This window comes from Cheilinus undulatus, linkage group 14, assembly GCF_018320785.1.
Source record: "Cheilinus undulatus linkage group 14, ASM1832078v1, whole genome shotgun sequence".
NCBI lineage: Eukaryota > Metazoa > Chordata > Actinopteri > Labriformes > Labridae > Cheilinus > Cheilinus undulatus.
This window is the reverse complement of record NC_054878.1, coordinates 37,476,010-37,500,684: the sequence shown is the minus strand read 5'-3', so window position 1 is coordinate 37,500,684 and position 24,675 is coordinate 37,476,010. Positions and strand designations below refer to the sequence as shown.

The 24,675-nt window shown below is 38.6% G+C and overlaps 2 protein-coding genes across 6 annotated transcripts in view; one reads left to right on the top strand and one right to left on the bottom strand.

Moving 5' to 3' along the window:
- Positions 1 to 7,478, top strand: part of LOC121521096 (nesprin-2) — a 122,229-nt gene extending 114,751 nt beyond the window's left edge. The window contains exons 93-101 of the mRNA XM_041804835.1: positions 171 to 239; positions 3,096 to 3,238; positions 3,327 to 3,453; positions 3,603 to 3,805; positions 3,884 to 4,060; positions 4,291 to 4,419; positions 4,500 to 4,691; positions 4,844 to 4,938; positions 6,655 to 7,478. Coding sequence (XP_041660769.1) covers positions 171 to 239; positions 3,096 to 3,238; positions 3,327 to 3,453; positions 3,603 to 3,805; positions 3,884 to 4,060; positions 4,291 to 4,419; positions 4,500 to 4,691; positions 4,844 to 4,938; positions 6,655 to 6,862 — 1,343 coding nt within the window. The 3' untranslated portion in view covers positions 6,863 to 7,478. The remainder of the gene's footprint in view (positions 1 to 170; positions 240 to 3,095; positions 3,239 to 3,326; positions 3,454 to 3,602; positions 3,806 to 3,883; positions 4,061 to 4,290; positions 4,420 to 4,499; positions 4,692 to 4,843; positions 4,939 to 6,654) is intronic.
- Positions 7,479 to 7,933: 455 nt separating this feature from the next.
- Positions 7,934 to 24,675, bottom strand: part of esr2a (estrogen receptor 2a) — an 85,053-nt gene continuing 68,311 nt past the window's right edge. For all 5 annotated transcript variants that reach the window (XM_041804837.1, XM_041804838.1, XM_041804840.1 and 2 more), the window contains 6 exons: positions 23,175 to 23,291; positions 22,605 to 22,913; positions 20,750 to 20,888; positions 13,594 to 13,727; positions 12,618 to 12,801; positions 7,934 to 11,023 (listed from right to left, as the gene is read on the bottom strand). In XM_041804837.1, the coding sequence (XP_041660771.1) occupies positions 10,786 to 11,023; positions 12,618 to 12,801; positions 13,594 to 13,727; positions 20,750 to 20,888; positions 22,605 to 22,913; positions 23,175 to 23,291 (1,121 nt within the window). In that variant the 3' untranslated portion in view covers positions 7,934 to 10,785. The remainder of the gene's footprint in view (positions 11,024 to 12,617; positions 12,802 to 13,593; positions 13,728 to 20,749; positions 20,889 to 22,604; positions 22,914 to 23,174; positions 23,292 to 24,675) is intronic.

The window sequence follows — 24,675 nt, the reverse complement described above, 5'->3', positions numbered from 1 at the left end:
AAAAGTGGCTGAGGTTGATGAGGGTACCTGCAAATTTGATAGTGACTATGGCAAATGAAGCATCTGATTTAATAGGATTTCATATAGTATTAGATCAACTTTACAAACCAGCATGCACACATTACCATATATATCCAAACATCTCTGGTCTGAACCCCGTCTTCTTCCAGAGGTGGAGTTGTTGGAGAGTCTGGAGGAGTTTGTCGAGGCCCAGGAGGCCCTCCGAGCCTCCTCACTGGGTAGGCTAAAGAATAAAACCTTCCCTTCAATCTCCTCTTCATGGTGAAATACATCTCCGTTAAACAGATTCCAGAAGCTGGTGTATCACTCCACATGATGCTGTCACTGCTTTTCTTTCACAAGCTGTGGGCTGCAAACTCCTTCAACACCAGAGACAAACCTTTGCTTCTTTTTCCTCTCTCTGACACATTTCAGGTCTGAATTTTAAAAAGGGCTCTAACTGGCAAAATTAAAGGTCAAAATACTTCAAATGTCAAAACCCTCAGTATGACATTTCCTACTTTTTCAATTTTTGGTTGGAAATTTCTCCCATTTTTCAAACTATTTTAAGTATCATCTATTTTTCCACAACCACAGATTTCCGTGTCCTCTCCTCCTCACAGGTCTAAATCTCGTCTGTTGCTCTAAAATCAGCCTCATTATGACCTTTCTTTCAACTCATACATGCTGACCTTTATCTCTACCCCTTTTTCAGTCCACTCATTTCCTCAATAATTTATTCAGCCTCATTTTTTTAAAACTAAACTCATAGCAACCTGAAGCTTTTATTTTATTACCTTTCTGTTCAGCCATTCTTCTTTTAATTTCCTGACATTTTTTTACTCCCGATTAACCTTTTCTCCCTTTTATAAGCCGTTTTAACTAAAATCTGATTGTTCATCCACAGAGAAATTTTAGATAATAAATCAGCTGGATGCTGTTTAGGAAGCAGCTCAGAAGTTCTTCAGACTCTGCAGCTTGTCTCGCTTGGCGTAACGCAGTAATCTCTTTCCTGTTGCTGGAGCATGAAATCTGGTATCTGAGACATCACATGGGAGAACAAGCTCCTACATTTCCTGGGACTGGTGGTTTATTCTTGGGTGGCATCTTTACTTCACTGGGCTTTATTTCTGAAAAAGTTGTGGCCTGAAACTACATGTGTTCCTCATTTTTCTCCACCACTGACCATCATTCAGGCTTTCAATGGTCCGTCTCTGTCAGAGGCAATAATTCTGTTGACAGTAAATAAACTGTTCCACATGCCATATCCTGGGTTCAAGACAGTGAGTCATATTTTGATCCTCATGTTTATACCTTGCAATTACAGAGCTCAATTTGAGCAGAATTGAGCAAAAATATACACTTACTCTTGCCACAAACAAGGGTCACAGAGGTACAAAGGTGTATTGGGGCCATTTGAAAAAAAAATTCAATGGTTTAAGCTTAGAAAGCTTTAAAAAGAAAATAAATAAATAAAAATAAAAAATTTAGTTAAACTGTTACAGCCTCACATCTGCCCATTGTTCAGTTTAACTAAATAAAAAATTTAGTTAAACTGTTGCAACCTCACATCTGCCCATTGTTCTTGATGGACAAAAGTGTTTTTTTGTTTGTGTTGTTTTCTCCTAAAAAGCCCCAGTTTAAGGCAGAATCGGTTCAAAGATTAACAACTAACAATAATGTGATGATTTTGGGCTAAAATTACAATATTTCCTAATCGCTCACTCCCAGTAAAATTATGATTTAATTAGGATCTCAACCACAGGACTTGTACAAATCTAATGACTTTGTAAACCAAAAATTTCTGTTTTTTCATAGATTTAAACATTTTTAGACTTGGGTGGCATATATTTCTAATCTTGTAAATTTATGACTTAAAACTGTAAAAAAATGTTGAGATTTTCTCATAAATATATGTTTTTTTTTTTTTTAAATTAAATATTCAGGTATTCCTTGTAAATTTCCCAGGTTTTTTTTAACCAAAAAGTTTAGATTTTTCATACATTTCCAATTTTAAAACTTAAAAAAATGACTTTTTCTCACACTTGACTCATTAAAAAATGAAAAAATATATGTATATTTTAATTTTTCATTTTAAAAATATTTGGGTTTTTTTTGTTTGTTTGGGTTTTTTTAAGTTCTATTTTGGGCATTTTTGTGCCTTTATTTGACAGAGGAGGATAGTGGATAGAGTCGGAAACAGGGATAAAAGTGGGGGAGAGACATGTGGTAAAGGGCCTCAGGCCAGATTCGAACCTGGGCTGTCCGCGTACATGGGGTGCGCCTAAACCACTTGGCTACCTGCGCCCCAGGTTTGTTTTTTTTTTAATCACTAATCTATGACTTAAAACTTGAGATTTTTCTCATAAATAATTGATGCTTAAAATCATACATTGAGGTTTTTCTTTCAAATTACCTTTTTTAACTTAATAACTTAGGGGAAAAAGTTTTGACTTTTTAACATTTATTTTCCCCATAAATATATGTTTTGTAAAAGAGTTTCTTTTAGATTGACAAATTAGAACTAAAAAATGTCAGGTTTATTTTTGTAAATTCACAAGTTTTAAAACAAAACAAACAAAAAAAGTGTTTCTCTTAAATAACAACATTTATAAAGAAAAATTTTTTAAAATTTTTCTCCCTACATAGATATGACTCATAAATTTGGGGGATTTTACATATAAATTTACAAATAGGGTTAAAAAGATTTCAAGTTTATTTTACAAATTTGAAAATTTCGATAATTTTGTTCTTTTAAACAAGGACTTTAAACATATGGAAATTTTGAGTTTTTGTCTTTAATTACAACTTTCTATTGTGGGTACTGGGTTTTCGCTCTTATTTTTTTTGCCCAAAAAAACAATTTTTTGTTCATAAAATTTAAATTTTGAGTTTAGAGTTTTAGTCTAAACGTTTATTAACTGAAATGTTGCACTTTCACTGAGAAGTACAGCTCACTGACCAGGATATGAGTAATAATCAGTGAAACAGCATTTTTAAATCAGATGTTAAGGAGGTAAATTCTCTTAGGAACGGCTGAGGCTGTTTGGCATTAACTTCTGTGGTTAATTCTTTTTCTCTCTCTTTTGTTAAAGTTTGCAGCAGGTCCATGTCTGCTCTTGAATCTCCGAGATGGCGCTCACAGGCGGACGCAGAAACACAATCTCTCCATCCGGACTCAGAAGGTCACACTAAGGCTCAGCCCACTATTACCAGCACGCCACTGAAGCCGGGATATGTAAGAGTGAAATAATAAAATATAAATGTGTACTGTCTGTTTGCTATTTGTGCAGTTAGAACTTAATGTGTGTTTGTTTTCTCTGCAGTTGCGTCTCATGTCTGAGTGCAGCGGCAGCATCGAGAACATCAAACGAGTCTCTCTGATCCTGGATGACGAGGAGCAGCCGGAGGAGCTCGGCCTGACGGGACTGAACTCCTCAGACAAACAGTCCGGTGAGAGATGCTTGTAGAAATAATGTCAGTTCAGAAAGCATGGCTAGTTCTTCTGTATTTCTCAGTTTGCTGGTATTTGACTTCTTGTGAAATACTCTGAGACAGAAAAGCAAATCATTAATCATCAGCGAATATCCGTTTCCTCAAAGGTGTGATTGAACGCTGGGAGCTGCTCAAGGCTCAGTCCAGAAGTGACCTGCGCCCTGACTCTCAGGAGTCCCAACAGTTCACGTCAGACCTCGATGACATCACTTCCTGGTTAGAGAGCGTGGTCCCACACCTGGAGCACCTCCAGCAGTCTGAACCAGCTGTCAGTATAGAGGAGATGGCAGCCAGAGCCAAAGAACTGAAGGTGAAATTTAAAAACCAAACATATCAGATCTAATCAAATCAAAGGCTTTTCTGATATTCATGGATGTTCTTCTCACAGGAGATGCAGAAGACATTTAGTCATTACAAGTCCATCATGCTGTCTGTGAACCTACGTGCTCAGGAGGCTCCACATCTTCAGGAGAAGCTCGCTGGTATGAACAGAGAGTGGAGCAGAGCGTGTACAGGTCTGCAGCAGTGGGACACCAGTCTGAGGACGACACTGATGCAGTGCCAGGTGAGAAGATTACACTATCAGAGGCATGTAGTGTTTTTTAGCGGGGCTAACCTGCTGCTTCAATAGAGCATTTCCTTAAATAAGCCAGTCTTAAGTCAGACTTTCTCCCATTTTTGCCAAGGCCCACATTTAATTGTTTTAAGAAAGCTGCTGAGGAATTAGCTCCATGGTGATTGTGGTTTACATGTAACCAAAGCCATAGAAACCGAACTCTCTCCTCCTCCATCCAGGAGTTCCATGAAAGCCTCCACTCTCTGCTGCTGTGGCTGGCCCACGCAGAGAGCCGACGCTACGCCGTGGACATCAACAACCCGGACACAGCCGTCAAGGCCCTGCAACAGCACCGCAGCAGACTTACAGTAAGAAGATCATCATGTTTAGAAGAGTTCACTTTACTAGGATGCATCGTCTTCAAAGTGGTGACGTTTGTGTTTTGCAGGATCTTCAGGTGGAGCTGCAAGGCAGACAGACTCAGCAGGCGTCCCTGCAGGCTCTGTGGTCTCAGCTGCAGCCTGAGGATGAGGCTGAGGAGAGCGAGGAGGCGAAGGAGAAGCTTTATGTGACGGGGAGCAAACTGAAGATGCTGCTGAGGCAGGTGGACCTGGACCTCAGCAGCCTGAACCAGCGGCTGGTAAGGCATACGCACATTGAAGTTCAGAGTCACGACCCATCAGGGTTATTCTCAGTAGAAATTCAGGCTCAAGAAAATGCTTTAAAATATGAGATCTGGATGTTCAAATAAAAGATGGCAAATAGAAAAAGATTCTTTTGTCTTTATTGCAGGAATGTGAACCTGTATCAGATGTTCAGGGCCAAAGTGCCTCTGCAGACGCTTCTCAAGAGGCCACGAATTCAAAGAAATGCTCCTCTACTCAAAGGTAAGCACACAGACTGTCAGATTTTATATTTAGTTATCAGAACAAATTGTGATTTACAGCTCCAGAAAGTATGTTTTAATCTGCTTTTACTGTTTAAATGTTTGTATTTGAGTAAAACTGACATTTTTCCTACTCCAGGATCCATTTCACGCTATTTAAATAGAGCAATTAAAAAAAACATTACTTTTGCTGCTACGCGGTCACAGACTGAAGATAAGATATTCTCATGTAGGTCAATTGTCTGGGAGATAATGACCACTGGTAAAGAAAAAAGAGAAGATTTTGTGTTTATTAACCTAAATAATGCAAAGAAACTAGCTTATATTAAGTTTTAAACAACAGCGTTCTTCAGTTTTACCTTTGTTAGAGTTTAGCAATGAGTTTTTGGTGGAATAGCCCACATTTTTACTGACAGTTTTCATGGGTCTCAGCATGCCAGTTATTCACATTTCTATCTGCAGGGAGAAAACTAACAAGTCACATGTATCTCTGTTACTCTGATTGAGTAGCTTTTTGTGTACTTATTCTTTTCTGAATGGTTTTTAAACTCAAACTTGATGCTTGGTCTTAAAATTTCGTACGTCAGATTTTGCGCGGCCTCATGATGTTGTTGGGATGCAGCTCTTCAGAAGATAAACGCTGTGACAACGGAGCATCTTTAACAGATTCTGGATAATTCACACTTTTAAAAGTCGTGGTTGTAACTTTTATTTCTTTCTGGTCATTTTTTAATCAGTCTCTTTCTCTTTAACTCTCAGTTTGTGTAGGATAAATCACTACACTCAGGGTGTTCGAGACCAAAAATGGCAACGTAATTAATAAAACAAAAGTACATTCATATTTTTTGCAACTTCTTTTGCATTCATTTTTTAATAAAGATCAGATCTGATTATAAATATAACATGTTGAATCCTTAAAATGCCAGTGTGAGTGCATTAAACCCCTCATGTTCGTCATGTCAAAAACACAAGTTGCATGCAAATTTGGTTTCCTCCAAGGGAATTATCACAGCCTTGAGTATGTTAATAATTAGCAAAATCTTAAATTTTATGTAGTTTTATGTTTTTTTACTTTGACATTTTAATAAATTGTTACACTCAGGGTGTAAGTGGCCAAAAAAAGATGCCATACATAAATAGCAATGCAAAAACTGCACCTTTAAAAAAAAAAACCTACTATTTTTGCAATAATTTTTCAATCAGGATCAGACCTGATTATAAACAAAAATACTGATTCATCCTAGAATTAAACCCTATAAATGACATTTTAAGTGCAAAAAAAAATTGTGTATGGTGAAAAAAAAAGAAAAAGTAAGTTTAAGTTTAAGTTTAAGTTTTTAATAAACTGATACAATAGTGCCCCTACAGGAAACCAGGAAAAAAAACATGCAATTCCCTCTCACGCCAAACAGGAAAAACTTCAAATCTGAAGCACTGACTCCTGAATGAAAGCCTAATATCATAAAATGCATGTTTTTTTTTTTTACTGCAATGGCTGGGGAATCAAAAATTGTGTTTTTAACTTAATAGCTTCATTCATGTAAAGATGCAGATTTCAGGAGCATTGTAGAGTGGTCACTATCTTTTCCAGTGGTTTATACGAAGCTCTACTGAGTGGATATTTTTGTGCATTTGCAGGCTTGTGTGATACTGCTCACTGATTTCGCCACCACTCATTGTGTTTTATCCGTATTCATGTTTCTTATTTGTCTTGCAGAGAGAAGAGAGACTCGTCCCCACCTCGCTCCTTCTTCTATCGAGTCCTACGTGCCGCCTTCCCCCTCCACCTCCTCCTGCTGTTCCTCCTGCTCCTCCCCTGTCTGATCCCTATGTCAGAGAGCGACCCCACCTGTACCACGACCAACAACTTCGCCCGCTCCCTCTACCCCATGTTACACTACACCAACGGCCCCCCGCCCACATGATACCAGGGTAGTCTAAAACGTAAAGACATGCGTGATGAGCGAGAAACATGAGCCTTTTTACACACTGAACGAACATATTTAACTAATATATATAAAGCTTTTAAAATTATCAATGTCCAAAGTGCATAAATTGTATTCTAGTATCTACTTTTTAAAGATTTGATTGTGAACCATTTATTCAGTGAACAAAATTGTTTGAGTGCATTTTAATCAGGAAAAACACCAAATGTGAAGAAAAAGCTTCAGTTAGAGTTTATAAAATCCAAGAGTTTGATGCCGTTGGATCAATAAATCAGCCTTTAAAGGCTGCTATCATGGAGTCATTAGAAGATGCTGTCTTTGCTCTTGTTGAGCAAACTTATAAAAACTACCCAGGATTTAAATTAGAAGGTGGAAACCAAATTAAAAAAAGACTTTTCTTGCTTGAACTTGTAGTTTAAACCTGGTTTGATTAAGTGTTTGTATCATGTTTTTATTCATAAACCACTCCTGCCATGGTTTATTTTATGTCAACATTTTATTTTGCTTTTCTTAACGCTGTTATTAAAGCGTGCTTCATCATTTTTTGACTGTTACATAAAAAGTTTATTTTTGCAATTAAAAGGCACTGGTTGAATTTGAATGTATTTTTTATACGGCCAAAAGTACAAAGGTTTCTTTAGGGTTTAACAAAGCAGTTTTATACCCAGAGCTGTATATTTTTTTAGATGCTAACTGTCTCGAGTAGATCATGAGCAGACATTTCTACGCTGCACTGTTCAAACACTGTATGTAGATTTAGAGGATGATGTGGATGTACAGATTGTATTAATATAATGTTTATTTATGACGGTGGATTTATGATCGGAGTTTTCTGGTAGTAAACACTGATTGTCTTTACTCCTTTGTCTCAAAGTGTTTCCTTCTTTCTTCACAAAGTGATGATGGACTTCTAAACACTGTTTTGGTCAGTGAATTGTGTTGAAAGGAGATCCTTCCAGATGTCTGAGCTCTGCTTAAATATTTAAGTAAAATACCTACATGCGACTAAATTGACTTGTTGATCTGGACTTTATACAAAGAAACAGCGTCATCTGTACATGTCGTCTTTATTTGATGATGTAGAAACAAACAGTGAGAACACACCATCATCTGCATTCAATGTTACATATGAAAACCAGGACTAGCAGATTCAATAATTCCCTGATGATTTTTCAAGGCATACGTGAGATTAAGTTTACAAACAGACTGAGAATGCTGCAGTTTTTAAAAGATAGCATGCAGTTGTTAGATTTGACACCCTGTGCCTCCATTTAGCCAAGTAATTAGAATGACATCTGACCTTAGCTTAGCAATGCTCACCCATGTTAACCCCACTTTACTCTGGCTTTTGCTGAATAATGTGCCCTTCACTGCTTTCAACATCTGCTGGTCTGCTTATTTCTAGCTTATTCTCTCCAATTTTGGGCAATGTTGTGCAGAATCAAAAAGAAAGTAAAGGCAATCATTTCAAAGCAGTAAACACTAAAAAAGTAGAAATAGAATGAAGCAGCCAAGAATAGTAAAGTTTTATCAAATATGAAGAAACATATGGCTTGTAGAAATATAGTGAGTCATAGACATGTGTTTAGGTTTCTATAGGCCTTTTTCGGACAATAGAGAATGGAAAAATTTGACAACCTGAGTATGACAAAAATATTTCCTTTAGAAAAAAACAGGTGAGTTTTCCACATCAAAGAGGCTTCAGCACTGTAACATCATTAAGAAAGTTTTAGGACAGAAATGACCAAAATTTCACTTTAAATCTGTGTCTGATTTGGAGATTTTTAAATTAGATTTGGGCTCAACTTTGGAGAGAAGCAACTGAAGGCGCAACTTGCTTTGATACAAGACTGAGAACCCAAGGTAACAAGCAGCTTAGCTGAAGATAGTGGCATCTTGTCCTCAAAATAGACCAGATATAGTAAGACAAACATCTAAAGAGATGAACACAAAGCACACAGTGGATACACAGAGACAGTTTTCCATGTCTAGCGTAAAAAAAAGAACTGAATTAGTGAAGTTTATATCAAGATGTTTTTAAAATCTACATCTTTGAATATATTACATGGTTCTTGCAGTGATCCTGATTGTTGAAGCCGCATCACAACTGTGCATACCAAGGCCACTGCAGCAAAAAATAAAGTATTTCCTTTTTCTTCAAGCAAAACTTCATGGCTTTGAGTGCAGCGTTGTCTTAAGAGAAATAGTGGTTTTGATTGTTCACAGGTATGATACTGGCTCAGTCCAAGTACACTCCCTGCCCCAAGGACTTAGTCCTAACCCTAACATCTAGGGTGTACAGCTTCAAAGAGAAGTAGGGTGAAGTGTGAGGGCTGCATGGCCGTCAAACAGAATTTTTTTCTAAACCAAATGTTATAGAAAATGTCTTGCAAAGTAAAAACAAGATTTGAAAATGACAACATCGATCTTGTTTAATGTTTCAATGTAACAAGATTTCGAGGGGTAGAAATGTTTGATATTGTTGGTTGTATTGAAGCATCAGGAAATTGAAGGGTTGTCCTCCTACTCCTTCTAACTATTTCAAAGGGCAAGAGGATGTTTGAAATCAAGAATTAGAAGTCAAAGACAGAAATAGGACTGAGGAGAAACTCCTGAACTGCACAGAACACAAAAGAGTGGTGAGGAAAAGGCCTTTACATGTGAGCTATAAAGCACCACCATGTGGTCTTCTGTGATGCAGCAAAGCTTTTTTCAGCTAGCTTTCAACTCTTGATTTCTTTTCTATAATCTTTCAGCATGTCTAACAATGTTTTCCTTCATAATTATCAACATTAACTGATCGCTTTATTTGCCACAAAATGGCTCAAATGTCCCGGTTGAACTTCAGAAGATTCCTTTGGCCATGTCTAGATACGGATGTATGATAGTTCCTGCCATGTGACTGGCTGATTTCATGTTTGCATTAATCCTTAGAAGTCCCAAATCATGCCAGTGTGATGCCATCATGTACTCATGTACATGTCACACAATAGCATGAAAACAAAACTACAAATTGCAATTCATTTTTGCGGAAATTGTGATTTTCAACATCTTTTACAGTTTTTGTTTGGTGTCAAAAGACCCAGAAAAACAGGAAATATGATCATTTGAATGGTATAAAATCAATCTTATACATGGATTACAGCTCCAGACTGTACTGGACTGGTGCTGGTCATTGTTCACACTTTGGCATTTCATAAAAGGAACACTCTACTAGTCAAGAACCTACCTTTTAATGTAGGCTTTTTTCGGGTTTATCAACCACAACTTACACATAACTGGTGCAACAGGTCACTGATATTGATGATATGAAAATGTGCCTGCATGGACTCTTCATTATTCTTTGAAAGAGTCACTTCTGGTTTGTATTTCTTCATGTTTTTTATTTACTCGTGGACTAAAACTGAGATTTCTGTCAAACTCACATTCTAATATCTCCTAAAGATATGACTTACTCAATACCACCTCATGTTGGAACATGGTACGGTTTATCTGCTCTGAAATAAGCTGCTAAGCCTAAAAGAATCATGAAAGCTACATATGACACCAATATTTAAGCAAGTGCTGGTGCTACTGGATGAAAAAGAGGCAGAAAAGGAAGTTTTCTCTCCCTCCTGTTCCAATCCGGCTTTTCATGAAGGTAAGGTAAGGCAATGAGTATGGCAGGTTTGGTCTATCTGATGAGAAAAGTTCATCAGTTAGTGCACAAGAGTGCCAAAGCTTTAAATTCACCAATGAGAGTTCAAAGGTTTAAGTGCTTGGTAGAAAGTTCCAGGAAAAGTCTCATCAGTCATGTGAAAAGTGCAAAGCATTTTGATTTTACTTTACTGGGTAACCACGAGTAACCACTAGTTACTCTAGTCATAACTAGTGGTTACTCTTACCACAGTAAGAGTAACCACTTACTGTGGTTCACCTCCACCTGCAGTGCTGCTGGGAGTCCAAGTATTTGAGGGCCCGCTACCAGGGCTGTTTGGCTGGGCAGGAGCCTCCTTCTGGCCCTCAGAGTCCAGTTGGGGGCGTCGGCGAGGCAGACGGGAGCTGTGCATGACGTGGGCATCCAACATCTCCAGCAACAGGTCGTACAAAGGCACCATGTTCTTCATTTTCATGCAGTGGAGGTGGTCCATGCCTTTGTTACTGTTCACAGGACAGAAAAGAGAATAAGAGTGTAACAAAGGCTAGGGAGTTCTCCTCTAAGTTTGTTAATATATCAATTCCTGATTGATTTTCCTCTCTTTTTATTTCATTTACATGCATTTATTTTATTCAATTTTATTTTTTAAAATGATGCTTAGTCTCTAACTTTGTGTTGTGATTCATGATTATAAACTCAGACTTTTATAGTGTAAAAAAATTGCTTTCTAAATAGCATGTTCATTTTAAATAATCCCATAAACATAATGGGTTATTTTTCATACAGCAAATTAATTGCAGTGAAATCATACGCCACTGATTTCTACATTTGTCCGCAGAATGAAAAGGATGAAAAGAACAAGCCATACATGTCGTGGACTTTAGATAAATATTATTTTTTACATCCAGACTGATTAATAAAACCACCTTTAGTCTCCATATGACTGCTCCTCCAGAACGTGCACACACAAAGACGAGGACAGTCACCTGCATGCAGAAACGCGTTGCAGTACTAGCTATAAAAAAACGTGAGTTCATCTACAGACATCCCTGTTTTAAAGTTAGGTATACTAACTTCTACTCATTCCCAACTGGTGCATTCACTTTCTGCCTCTTTTCTGAATTTTGTGCATCACCAGGACCGAATGACTGCAAACAAGCTCTATAGGACAAACCCATAGTTATGAATGATTGAGTTAGAAAGGAGTAAATACCTCTCAAAGAATGTTACAGTGATTAAATGTTGATATTAGAGATGTTCAAATACCATTATTTTCCTTCACGATACAGATTCCGATACAGATACCCAGTACAATCTGATACTAGTGTGAACTTTCTGGACTCACTGTGCAGACTAGCCATTTATTATAGACCTATACTTGACTCAGAACATGGCTCAATAAATAGAATCATAATGTACAGCATTTCTGTAACCCTAAAGTTGTTTTTCTGTTGATTATTGAGCTCTACTGCTAAATATGAATAATAATAACAATATTGCAGGGGACTGCATCACACTCTTTATGTCTCTCCATTATGCTCTATTTAGGCAGCATCATGTGATTACCGAACAGCCTGCCATTGGCTGACAGACCCTCACAAAGGGTAAACAATATGAAAGTTACCATCAGATTAGCGTTCAAGCTAGCGGTAATAAAGGATCGTAAATGGATTAAAACGTTAAAAAGTCTTTCAGTATTGTGTTTACTGGTGTGGATTTAATCATTAAAGTCCCCAAAAGTCACACGAGTTCCAGACTCACTGAAAATGCTGCTTCGATCAATGTGAAGGAGCAAAAATGTTAACAACATGTCTACATTTGTTAAGCTCTTCACCTTGTGCAATGTGTATAAGTGCTGCAGCTCGTCTTAGCCAGGACACTTTTGAAATTGAGATTTTTTACCTAAGTGAGGTTTTTCCTATTACAATAAATTCAAACTAAATAACAAAAGATAATTGGAGGAAAACGGCCAACATTTGAAATTCATAATAGCGCCCATAAAAGTAAATGGAGAATTTCTTCTATCAAATATAGAAACTAAGATTAGCACACAAGGTCATTACAAAGCAAGAATTTCTGTTTGTCTTTTTTTTTTACCTGAGGTGGCGGATGTGTGAGAGCAGCATGAGCAGGTGAGCGAGGCGGGTGTACTGTTGGCGGAAGGTGAGGCCGGTCTTGCCGATGGCCCACACCAGAGCGTCCGTCACAGTGTCGAGAAGACTCATAAGCTTAGTGCGACTCTGCAGCTCCTCGCTAGTTTCTGAAGAGCTAAGGCACATGTCTGCAAACAAAGAGAGGGGTGGGGGGTTTGAGGTAGCTAGATAATTCAAAACAAGAAGCAAAGTGGAAGTAGGTGAAACTGGGCAGTACATATCTAATGGTCATCTTTAAATATTACTGATTAAGCGCCCTCTGGTGGTGTAAGTTGCATACTATGCATTTAGGCACTATATAACATAGAATAACCTCAAGAGCTCACTTCAAAAGGAAGAAACATTTAGATTTGCTGGGGCATCAAGGTCTCAGAAGCTTATTTTTCTTGTCTGACTCTGTTTTGATTTCTTGTTGATATGTCAACTTGAGGTCCAGCCTCTTAATTTTGTTAAAAGCCTTGATTCTGATGTTTTTACCCCTGTTGGACAAAAATCTTCAACTTGAAAAAAATCTAAAATGGAACAAAAAACCAACCTCTGTTCTGCTCAGCCAGTGGAGGCAAACAGAAACATTAGTCTGATGGTAATTACTCCTCCGTGGAGCCGCCTCAGTGAGACTCTGTTCATCTTTACACAGGTACTGCCTGTGACTCTGAGCTTTCAGCACACTCACACTATACACCATGTTCCCATTAGGGTTTTGATCTGCTAAGTAATACAGCTGCTGCACACACGGATCAGCTTACCTCCTGAGACACAAATCACACTCTAGACTGTGATTTCACTGAACTGGAAGCATCACAAATTCATCCATCTCTTTGCCTCACCTCCAGCATTCATCTCAAATACCACAAATGAAATAATATGAGGCAAAAAAAGTGCATCAACACTCACACAGCCAGAATAGTGTGCTAACTCACTGGAGTTGAGGAGGATCATGGCCTTGAGGCAGACGTACTCCTCCCTCTGCAGCTTCAGCTCTCTCACTCTGGACGTGGCGGCGACCAGCATGTCGAAGATCTCAGCGAAGCCCTGGACACAGCTCCCCTCCTCCCTGACACACAAACACAAAATGTTAAGTATCATGAAGAAACTCTTGAGTTATGTCTTTAAAAAAGTGATATTGTACAAAGAAAGCACACACAGATGTTTTTTTAGTTAGCATTGTCATAAAAAGAGGAAATGAAATGCTAGAAGGATGCACAGATTACATAAATTTTAATATTTTTCAATACAACGTGTTTATAATTAGAAAATTATTAGTTACTGTAATGAATGGCTGCACAGAAATGTGCCAAAGCTTAACAAACTACATTAATCATGTAAAAATGGTAGGTAGCAGAGGGCCCATCCATCAAATTGAAGCAAACTCCTACATAGGATACAACAACAAAAAGACATTAGCAATGTTTCTGTACAGAAATTTCTGCCAAAAAATATCTGCCAATATTTAGGCTATAAAAATCTCCCTATATCAGCACTAAATGTTGGCTGTACCAATAAATCCAAAGTCTAAATGTGTTAATTTGTTCATCCTTAAACTTCAAATTGTATTTTAATGACTGAAGTTTTAGGTCTACACTAAATTTAGATATCATTATCAATATGGGTATCAGCTGAGATTTATTTGTAAATATCAGCATATTGGCAACAATCCAATACCATGCATCCTTAAAAAGAGCACAAAAAGGGCAATTAAATTCCAGGGGTGCCAATACTTTCGTCCATGACTGTATGTGCTAATCCATGCACTGGTAGATGTTGTGTAAATAGAAGGATTGTTGTGCTTATTGTTCTAGTTTTTTATTATGATTATTGTGATGGCAGCTGAATGTTTGCTGCATTTGGAGTCCAAGACAAATTTCCCTGAGGGGGCAATAAAGCGTATCATGTAATATCCTAACCAGGGGCCTTCTGGGGAGGGGGCACCAGAGATCTGTAGTGCAAGGCTTTGCCGGTTTTGAGGTCATCAGAGCTAGATTTGCATCAATTAACTAAAATAATAATGTACTTGGTGCATAGTTTATACAAATTTGGTACAAGTGTGTGGGTCTATTCTGCAAGGTTTTTAAACAATGAAAACACTTAAAACAACTCACACTGAATACCTAATTTTTGACTGCAGTGCATCTCTTTTTTCATAGGGGACTCAGATTTTCTTAGATTCACTTAGGGGGGATCTCCATTGAAAAAAGGTTGAGAACCACTCAGAAGGAAGAGCTGCTATTCATAGGACACAGAAAACCTCTGCCCAAGAAGTTATTATAGACTAACGTGAGCAGATAAGGTCTGAAATTTGGTATTATGGGTTTGATAGTGTTCTGATAACAGTAGCTGGGAATTGAACCCCCGACCATCTGGTTGATAGACCAACTCTACCTACTGATCCACAGCCGCCCCAGATGGATGGATGGATGATGGATTTATGGATGGCTGTATGCTTGATGAGTGTATAATTGTATGGATGATGGATGATCAGACCACTGTATTAACAGCAGTAATTCATTAAAGCGGCAGTCAATGCATTGGAAAACACCATTGTCACCAAGCATGGCGAAAGCACCACAAAGCAAGTCCAAATTCAAGGCCATGTTGATTTTCTTTTTGACATTAAGGGTATCATTTTGGAGGAGTGGGTTCCAGACCGGTGAAACAGGTTCTAGAAAAACTGCAAGGAAAAGTCTAAAAAAAAAAAAAAAAAAAAAAAAAAGACCATAAATGTGGAAAAATTGTTTCATTCTTCATCAAGACAATGTGCCAGCTCACACTGCACTCTTGGTAAAGAAGTTCCTGGCCCAAAACAAATCACAGTGCTTCATCACCCTCTTTATGCACCTGAACTAGCACCGTATAGTTTTTCCATTTTTCCTAAGATCAATCTGTGCTCAAAGAAACATGTAATGAGTCAATGTCAGAAGTTAAGAAAAGAACCAAAGAGGTTGAGAAAACTGTCTAAAGGAGACCTACTGTGTGTCTTAGAGCGATATTTAAAACATGCCGTTTCCTCTTCGACAGCATTAGGGGTTTGATTCCAACAAAATCAATCAAACATTCCAGATTTCCCAACCAGAGGAAGTAACCAAAGGGAATCATGGAGTCACAACCAGAACTAATGCGAGGTATACTCACTGGGAGAATTGATTTACTTAAGGTAAATGTTTAAATTGAAATTAAAACCAAATTTGATCAAATAATTTCCAAATTTAAGAATGCCCCTTGTTTTATCATTAAATCGAGCGTATTACAAATAACTCTGGTGAAAACTGAACAAAAAAAATGTTCATGCTGAACACCATTGAACATCAGTACAAAAAGTCTGAACATTTTACAAAAGTCTAACTAAACTGAAACAATTTTATTTTTTGTTTTCTTGGAGGAAATCGAAGAGAGAGAAAAACACTTTGCAGACACAGTGGACAGTAGACAGATATGGCCCACTGCACTGCTTGGGCCTGTTACAGCCTTTAGGAATTTGGAGATAGGATGGCTCTCTGCTGGTCCAGCACCTGCTCCCTCCTCTCCTGCTTATACTGGCGTTGGGATGATGGAGTGAAAGCCTTTTTCATCTTCCTCCATAATGAAATATGTTCCTTCACCTGTCTTTGGAGATCATCAGCCTCCTTCAGCAGGACAGTGCAGCAGGTTGTTTTCTCCTCTAGCTGACACTGTAGACTCTCCAGCTGCTTGCAGTGTGACAAGTCTCTACTGAAGGCCTCCTCCTGAAGGTCCGTCATCTTCTGCTCCAACTTCAGGTTTCTGTCGTCTGCTTCGAAAAACTGATGCCTCACTCTGTGGAGTTCTTTCGTGAGAGTGTCAGCTTTCAACATCTCTGCTTTCAGGCGGTGGTCCTGGGATGCAATAAGATCTCTCAAGTTTTGTATTTGCTGCTGCAGGGCCTGGATGGTCTCCTGTTCCTGCAGCTGACTTGTCAAGGTCTCCATGTGCAGGGTGGTATGAGTGGCTCTACTGGAGGCCTCTTTCTTGAGGACCCGTATCTCCTGTTTGAGAGTGTCTATTTCTGCAGTCATCCTCTGTCTGATCTCCTGCAGCTCTCTCTGCAGGGAGTGAGATCTTGACATTTCCTCCTGCAGACGGTCATTCTGACGTGACACTAGATCCAAAAGCTCATCCATTTGTTTAGAATCACGGGACACCTCTCCTGGTGAGGCTGGACTTGAGATTTTTGGTCCCTTCGTTGAGGTTTCTTCAAGCTCTACTTCTTCCTCCTCTTGAGTGGGAGGTGCCACGCTGGGATCCCACATATATATATCCAGCTGCTTTCGGAGGTCATTCATCTCCTTCTCCATCTCTTGTTTGGCCTCCTCCTGAGCTTTCAGTCTGCAGCTCTGTTCCTTCAGCTGATTCTTTAGGTTCGTCTCAGTGAAGGACCAATGGTTCAGCTGATCTTTCAGTATCCAAATCTCATTCTCATGCTGAAGCCTGCTCTTCTCTGCCTTCAACGTCTGAAGCAGCTCATGGATCTTCTTCTCGTAGATGTCATTGTTAATCTCTGCTTTAACCCATAATGCTCTCTCGTCCTCCAGTTGGCAGGACACATCTTCCAGATGGGCGGACATCTGTTTGAGCTTATTCTTAAGACCGGGTTGCTCTTGAAACCAAGGGGGCACACCACATCTTTGATACTCTTGTCGAGGGGGTCCCTGGTAGGTGTACTGGCACTGCCTGGTATTCCCCTCAACTCTTCTAGGGGGAGCATTCGCTCTTTGCCTGGTGGAGACCTCGTTTGACCGGGTCTGCCTGCTGTTGTTTGGCCCCTGGTGATGCAATGACCATCTCTTTCTGGACCTTTGTTGGGACCTTTTTAGACAGGGTCTTCTTGCTGCTGCTGGCCCCTGAAATCATGCTGGCATTCTCTGGATCTCCCATCTGCTCCTCCACAAGCTCAGCCCAGCTCAGCGAACTTGTATCTGAGTTTTTCTCCATTCTTCTTGTTCAAAGTCTTGCTTCAATTTCAAGTTGTTTGAAGACTTGCTGAAGTGTCTCACAGATGATCAAATGTACTCTGTAAACTTTTGAGTGTAAACTGTTGAGTGATTGTTTGTGTTTAGTTTGATGTTGCTAGGAGACAGAGAAAGCAGCTATAAACATGAGCTAATGAAAGATTTACACTTTTTGTCGTTTTCAAGTGAAATAATCTAATTTTTCACAAAAATCGAAGAGGAAAGAAGAAACCTTTTCAAAGAAAATTATCATAAAGAAAGAAGTAGAGAACCATTAAAAAACCTTGGAAAATCAAGATCAACTGAACAGCATGAAATGAAACTGACAAACTCACAGTTAGCCTCGCTGCCCTGTCAGGAGGACAAGTTCAGAAAAAGGAAAACTCAGAACAAGGAAAAGAACTCAAGTGAGTAACATCTACAAGACAAGAAAGTAATTTTGAAGGATTTTCCAAAATTTTGGAGAAAAATAAGTGCAAATTATCAACAAATTAAAGCTAGCAAAGCCGTTTTTGAGCTAGCAGACATAAACAAACAACCCCTAGCAACAGTTACCAAGGAACAGTAACAGAAGTGCAGTGGAATCAGAACCTGATGGATCCAACCAAAGACTGTTCAGAGGCCATTCCTCTCATTTATCCAAACGATGTCAAAAGTGAGAGTGCCAGGAAGACCTCCAAACAAAAACTGTCAAAAGAGAGATCTGAAAGTCTTTTCTCCGATCTCTACAAAACATTCCATCCAAGGAGGCGTTACAACAGCAACTTGATCATCTACAAAACTTCTATCAGACCTGGGCCCCGAGTAAATTTGGACAAAACTAAAAGTCTAACCAGTGACACTGGTGACACAGTTATGGGCATGATTGTGAGATATAGATATAAACAACAGTAATTAAAGTTCAGACAGTAGGTATGCAAATAAAGCTTTCTCTAAGATGCAAGCAATGCTAACATTAATAGACTCTGTGCTAGTGTTACATCAGGAAAAAGCTAAACTGCAAAGCTGCCTTTTTTTGTCCCATATTTGTCCCATTATCCCATAAAATATTTACAGGCATTGGCCTCAGCCTCAGCTCCAATACTTTCTCCCCCAACCTCTACTCAGAAAACTTGCATTTACCTATCATTTACATGCACACATTACTGGATCACATAGTTAACTTGCTAGCTAGGGATGCAGCGGAGATTTAACAGAGACAGGGCCACCCCTGGCCAAAGTGAGGCCCTGAGCAGACTCTGATATGAGGCCCCCCACAGACACAACCATCTCGGTATTACAGTAACAATAAATACAAATTCTGTGCAATTTGCAATTTAGCCTGAGTTAGTTACATATAAAAGACACGGTTTTTAAAGTCACCATCAAGGATAACACACCAAAACCACCACAGACCCGTGTCTTTCAACAAAACTAACTTATATTTAAAAAAAAGTCACAAAAATGGTCATTGCTTTGAATGATCAAATCCTTGTTGCAAAAATAAAGATAATAAATTCAATGTCTGTCTTTTCTTTTTAAGATCATCACTGTAGCTTAATTATTCTTATAATAACATTAATCCCACTTATAAGCCATCTGTTTAATCAGGGTCTTCTCCTCAAAGTCAATCTAACATAAACCAGTTGATCTTGACCCCTTCACACACATCCCTGCACCTTGCTTCTGAGTAATCATTAATAGCCTTTCTTTTGTTAAATCACCTTAAAATATACGTTGTCTTTAATTATTTTCACCCACGATCAGATTTTAAAACAGCTGATCTACGCAAGGAGGTTTGATGATGTCAATCAATCCCTGATCAGATCCAGCACAGGAACTTAACAGAGTTTAAACATTAATTCATAAACTTACCAACGCTAGAAGTTAACATTTGACAAGAGAGTTTGCAGAATAATGGGTGAAAGACACGTTGAGAGTTTCTATGCTGCAAATATCAGGAGAGGGAGAGAGGAAGAGTGAGAGCAAGTGGACACTGCACGCACTTTATTGATCACGGATGGCACTGATCTCCACAAATGGATATCGTTAGGGTTACTTTACTAATGTGACGGCCAGGTTAAGTCTACACTTGGTCAACATTGCATATGCATTACCTGGATCATAATTATTGTGCAAACACCAGACTGATGTGCAGAGAAAAAGAAGAAAAAAAACACTCAAGTGAGGCCCCCCAAGCACTATGCATAGTTTGAGTTTAGGCAGAATCTCACTTGTGCCTAAAAGTTAATGTAAAAACTGATGCAAAAAATAGCCTGCAACCTCTTTTGACAAATATAAACATTGAAAACAGCTACAAATTGTAAAACCTTATGGTCTTGCAATCAAGACTTTTTAAAAGTCTTGTTTTTTGCTAATGATTTATCAACTATGAATAATCTTTAAGACCCTGCAGACATCCTGTTACTCTACACTATTCAGCCTTAGGCACACCTACTGCCTGATGGTAAAACAATGTTGAATTACTAAACATTTTGCAAAAGTTTTGTTCTGAAAAAGATATGGTTTGGTTTGATTATTAAGAATAATTCCAGATAATAAGAAGCACAGAAATCAGTTAAAGGTCAAAACATTGCTAAATTTGGCTGATTTTATAAAGCTAAAGTTGCACCAGAAGAAGAGATTCTTGGGAGCTACAGGAACTGGCTCTTTGGTTGCTGAGCCAAATAATCCGGGTCACTAAAAGAGCTGGTTTTCTGAAAACTTGCTTGTGGAATATTTGTTATTTTCAAGCTACTGGTTGTGCTTTCTGGTGATGCTGTGTGTGCATGTGAGATGAGGAGGGCATTTTATGTAGCTTTTTGAGCCATTCAAATGAAACAACTGATCTGACTTAAACCTCTGTCTGGGAGTCTTTTCAAAGAAAATGTATAGACAATTTTCTTATTCTGTTCCAACTTTACTCCTACAGTAGGGGCACTCACGTCACACACAACAACTGGACTGTCATCATATAAATTGTGTGCATTGGTTGTGGGTTAATCATGCTTCAGATACACAGTATGGCTTTCAACCATGACAGTCATAGAGTAAGTTACAATCAATCATACATAAACAACAAAGACGCCTGTGAAAAGCTTGTGAACTAGTAGCAAAGTGACATTGTCAGTGATACCTGCTCAGGCTAAGGTCAGGGGAGAAGATTAGTTTGCCTGGATGGTCCACCGACCTCCACATCAGTCCCACCATCAGCACCTCTAACCAGCAGCACTCCAACAGGTGCACCTGGTCCAAAAGACTGAGCTCCACAAACCCTAAAGACAAATATAATCAAACATTTGTGATTGCTCTGCACATAATGCTCTGCACAAAATGGAAAAATGCATGAGTGGAAACCACATTAGCTTAATGAAAAGAGTTTTGTTGGTCATAAAGAAACCCCCCAAAAAGGCAATTAGGCAGCAGAATAAGACTTTAGCACAGCGCATGTAGCAAACAACAGCAACACAAAGGCAGGGTTAATAAGGAGAAAAAAAAGACACATCATTCAAAATGCCAAAATCTTAAAAGCATTGTTGGCAAACACATTTTGTATGGTGTTCCCCTGAATGTCTTTAATTATTTGATTAAAGTGGTGATTAAAACCAGGCACCCAGTGGAGGAATATTAGACTCAGAGTGCAGTGAGGGAAAGAGTATGCAAGTCTTGTTGTACAAAGTCCTGCTGACATAAATAGACGTATATAAAATTCTGATGATTAAAGTAATACTTCTAGTGGTCTATAATGCCTAAATATGAAGAATAGGGTATATGAAAATAGATTAAGCCTTTTCCTCAGAGGTTACACATTAATTTTGTATGCTTTATTACAGACTGTATGTCCATACATTACAGAACTATCATCACTGCAGCTGTGGCTACTCTTTGCTGTCCTTATTCAAAAGTTCATGCATGATGTTCCATAGAGGTCAAAGGTTAAGAACAGGTTTGTTCAAGTGTGGACACACTGTAACAGAGAGGTACAACCTGTGCTGTTATCAGATTGCTGTCGTGCTACGACTGACTCCACCTGACCAAGGACACACAAACATGTCACTTTAGGTTGAGGTAAAATGTTCCTGCACCACGAGGGCTCAAAAAGGGGCTGAAACCAGCTGAGGTTAGACCATGGCAGTTGTTTGAAAACTCAGATTATTGGACAATGCAGTATTGCCGATTAAAGGAAACACAATGATAAAAGTTATGTCACACCTCACTGTCCAGCTGAATTTTCAGAAATGTTTCTGCTTAGTTTTGCAGCACTGCACTCCCCACTGCTAAATAAAGCGCAGGCAATCAGTGTGTTTGGCCAGGAGGAGTCATTAACTCAGTTCAGCTCTGCAAGGCTGCCCAAAAAGACAAGTATTAAAAATAGACAGACATGTGAGTCTGATGGCTGTCCCTGCATTTTTGTCTCAACACTTTTAAACACATTTCCACTTAATAATGAAGATTTGTGTTTGGGGCAGCTGTAGATCAGTGGTAGAGTCAGAGATAGTCTTGTCTATCAACCAGAATGTCTGACATTCAATTCTCTGCTCTTGCAGTCATATGTTAATGTGCCCTTGGACAAGACACCCCACTTCTGTGTCAGCAACATGTAAATACTGTACAAATGAATTGGATGAGTAAATACCAGGGGTTTAACATTTCACAGAGATCATGGTTTGGTTCATTGGTTGCAGATTTATTATTCTAACTGCCCTGATATAATTATAATTGTAATTATAATAATAATTATTATTTACCTTTTACTAACATTAGTGCAGCCACTGCCTTTGTTACATGTTTGAAACAAACATTTGAATCAATAAATCCTTTGCTTCATCTAGTGTTGTTTAGAACTATCCATATCCATTAGCTTCCATAAAAAAGGCTATAAATTGTATGACTCTTGCCCTTTTATGGTTTTAAAGCTTTGGGCTACTGCATATTGTATTCTAGCCTCATTTAAATAGTGGTTATTTTCTACAATAGTTTTTGATACACACCTGGAATCTTTTTGGCCCAAGTGATCATGTGAACCAGCTCTTTATCAGCCAGGTTGGTGAGCCACATCATGACGTTTGCTTCAGTCAGCGGCTTCTTCATGTCCTTCATGAGGTAGATCTCTGGCGGCTCAGCCTCCATAATACGCTCTATCAGCTGCTCTGGGGTCAGTGCAGGAGGGTCAGATGTGGTCGACAAAGGCTCTGCTGGACCATTTAGCACTCCCGGTATGCTAGTTCTGCTCTGGGAGGACGGTCTGGACACTCGCCTCGTCTGAGGACTCCTGAAGTTTCCACGTTCTTTTCGAATACCTGTGGCGGAGAAAACCCAGAAATTAAACATACTGCCTCTAACTCTTCATCTCGGGATAACTCAGAGTCCACATTTGTCAAAAATAGCCAGTTTTGTTGATTTTCATGTTTCAGTTCTACTTCAGTTCAGTCAGTACAATCACTTCAACTTACCTTTGATTTTAATCCTGTTACTGCTAAATTTTCACTGAATGAAAGTATTTTAAAAACCTATAATCTCAGAGAGGAGAAAAAAACAAAACAAAACATAAAGACACTTACCACACTTGGTCATGCCAACTTCATAGCACTTGCGAAGGCGACATGCCTGGCAGCTCTTACGGCGGTTCTTGTCTATGGTGCATTGATTGGTTGCAGGGCAGATGTAGTCATTGTGTCCTGAAACAAACAAACAAACAAACAAAAAAAAAAAAACAAAAAAAAAAAAAAAGAGAGAGAAAATTTAGTCCCAAAGTCGAAGAAGAATGAGAGAAAATAAACTGAGAAAAACAGACTCAACTAACTGTATTGAAAAAGGTTGATGTGCTACACTGAGGACCTAATACACTGAGAGGTTCTGTAATACCCACAAGAGTTAGGCACCAGTTCCCTTAAAATCAACTCCTCTGTTAGGATGATGATAAAAGGCTTGCACTCTTTTTTCTTTTGGGATACTTTCAAGCCCATTTATGAACTGTGAACACAGTCGTAAAACAGAAGGCTGAGTCAGCGGGCATAAAAACTGTGGTTTAACAGCAGGATTCGGCTACAGTAAATGGAAGGCAAATAACCAAAGCTCATAAATCGGTTATTGATTTGTGAGCTATTTATTAGCTCATAAATAAAGATTACAAGTTGTGATACAGTGTGTTAAAGAGCAATAAAATCCCCACAGAGTTCAGTAAGAGGTAAGCACAGGCATAGATGTGTTCATAGAGACTTAGAATTCTTTCACCATGCTTGAAGCTGATGCTTCTTTGAGCTGAATGCTTAATTTATCTTAGTTTTGTCACTTTTTAACCACTTTTATCCCTTTATTTGCCTCTTATCACCCATATTTGTGTCATTTAAGAAATACAGAATTATCCCAATTAAGTTGTGCTACTTTTTTATCACCACCTAAAATAAAAGTAATTCTTTTTCAAGACAAGAGGTTCATATCTTGGAATCAGGTTGTAATGCACTGCAGCGTTAATAGATATAACTCTTTTTTGTTGCTCTGATATGAGTGATTATTATACAGGATAAAACTAAAATGTGTTTATCACAGCTTAACTTTATAGTGGATCGTGATTTTGCACCCATTTGGCAGGACCCCATAAAAATCTTCTCTTTATTCCCCCTTAACCTTCTTTATAGGCACTAAATCAATTTTACATGCTTGACTGTTGCAATATCCTGCCCCCTGTGCTGTCTAGTAGAACAAAAAAGTTCAAACACTTATGTTGATTTGACAATTTAATTAAAACCATGGTCTTTTCCTTGACTTAACCAAATACTGCTAGCACCAATAAACTCCTAACAGACAACCAAGTTCTGATCAAGACAAGATAATGTTTCGGGCTTAAACTATTAGACAATATAGACATTTTATCACAACATGGACCCCGGGGACAAATCAGTGGTCTCCCTTTTTTCTGTGATGAGGAAAGTTCATGGCTCAGGAATGAAAGAGCTTCTCTGTAGAACAGTCTCAAGACAAACTTTATGGCACCAAGTACAAATCAATTACAAATTACTAGTCACAGAAAAAAGGGTCATTTAAGGCCATGGCACTGACTAT